The following is a 1773-nucleotide window of genomic DNA, read 5'->3' as shown; positions in this document are numbered from 1 at the left end:
GGCACAGCAATAACGAGCTGCACTAGCTTTCTCCACGGTCGTTGGGGCACAGCAATAACGAGCTGCACTAGCTTTCTCCACGGTCGTTGGGGCACTGCAATAACGAGCTGCACTAGCTTTCTCCACGGTCGTCGGGGCACTGCAATAACGAGCTGCACTAGCTTTCTCCACGGTCGTTGGGGCACTGCAATAACGAGCTGCACTAGCTTTCTCCGCCTCTGCCGGTTGTGAGCAATCGTCTGGGTTGTCGCAAAGCTCTTCCCAGTCAATTCTGTGGTGTTGTCTGTCCATCTTTTCTCCTGTCTTCCCTGTCTCTTCTTCCCGCGCACTATACCATGGAGGATGGTCGTATATGGCAGCACATATATTACATGACAACATTCGTGTGTTTGGTGTTGACCTGGTACACGTACTGCAGGGCGGGATGTTGAAGGGGCAGGGGGGGGGGGGGGGGTTTAGGGGGGATTTTAGGGGTCTTAAAACTTGGTGAAATATGATTGTGTCCAGATCCTTGCACCGCTCAGATTGAGTCAGTGTGAGACGCACGGTGATAGACACAAGTCTTAACTCACAGACGGTCATGACTAAAAAACAAACGGGAAAAGTCTGCCATGGACACCTCAAGGGATCTCCGGGAAAACTAGGTGTATGGCGTTCTCTTTTCACCATCGTTTGACTGCTCGACCTTTACCGTTCTCGTGGTATTCCTTGTCCAATATTCGTGACGTCTTCTCTTACTTGCCAGCGTTCTTTAATCTATTGTTATAGGCTACGCAACGCTGGGTTTCTCTACTGCCCGTTATAAAAAAAGAAAGAAAAAAAGGCAGATACGTTTAAGTACAGATCTGTGTGATGAGACCGTTTATTTTAAAACCAGTTATATGACTGAAAAGAACATCCACTCCCCTACTATATTCAACAAACAGAGTGATTTTACAGGAGGTAGTGTATGTACAATGGAGCCTACAACACAGGCACCCCCCAAAATCAAATTGACATAAGCAAGGTTCTCACGTTGAAATCGGCAAAATATCAGAACAGCTAAAACAGAACACGTTTTGCATGTCATTTGAAATAACAGTTCGTGTTGTTCACCTACCGTGTCTAACAATGACGCTATGGCATGCTGAACACATCCTGACCTCAGGTCAAAATGAGTTCGGCTCATTCTCTCCCTGACAGGATGCCTTGAGTTTCCTTCGATTTTTTTACATGTGTTATTTAGAGCTTTTTGTAATGTGTTATGGATATAAGCAGATTCGCGATCGTCGATAATGATTTTTCATGGTGTTGTGTAATTTTTAAATTACAAAGGAATTGATTTGTAAGACAGTTTCAAGGGAGCTATTTTTTCGCGGCTGTATTTACTGTGCAAACAACTCTAAATATGGCAAAAGTGTCACGTGATAATCAACCGTTTGGTTTCGGCGTTCGCTGAAGCAGACGATTTTTTCTGTAGTGATGCAACCATATATTACGGTCTCCTTCCGGCAGCAGTCCCAAAATTTCGACTTGTTTTGACCTTAGAACGATGTCTTTATCATAACTGTGAAGAACAAAACGGAGATCACTGTCGAAGTCGGCCAATCTGCAATTATTTTCGTCTCGCGAACACGGCTCGCAAACAACATATGGGAGATAACTTGTTTTGATAGATTCGCGCAGGAGTTTCGCGTCCGGTCAGAGAGATATACTGGGAATAGCCGTTGAGCGATGTAATCAGAATGATGCTGAACAGTGTTGGTTCTTGAAGCCTTTTTTCCGGATAATGAC

At 44.8% G+C, this 1773-nt stretch overlaps 1 protein-coding gene across 1 annotated transcript in view; it reads right to left on the bottom strand.

Annotated features, from left to right (window-relative positions):
- LOC138952638 (integumentary mucin C.1-like) overlaps positions 1–291 on the bottom strand; it is a 774-nt gene extending 483 nt beyond the window's left edge. Inside the window, exon 1 of the mRNA XM_070324342.1 lies at positions 1–291. This exon is cut by the window's left edge and continues 483 nt beyond it. Coding sequence (XP_070180443.1) covers positions 1–291 — 291 coding nt within the window.
- Between the last annotated feature and the right edge of the window lie 1482 nt (positions 292–1773).

This window comes from Littorina saxatilis, linkage group LG17 (genome assembly GCF_037325665.1).
Source record: "Littorina saxatilis isolate snail1 linkage group LG17, US_GU_Lsax_2.0, whole genome shotgun sequence".
In the NCBI taxonomy this organism is placed as follows: Eukaryota; Metazoa; Mollusca; class Gastropoda; order Littorinimorpha; family Littorinidae; genus Littorina; species Littorina saxatilis.
This window is presented reverse-complemented; position numbering and strand designations above follow the sequence as displayed.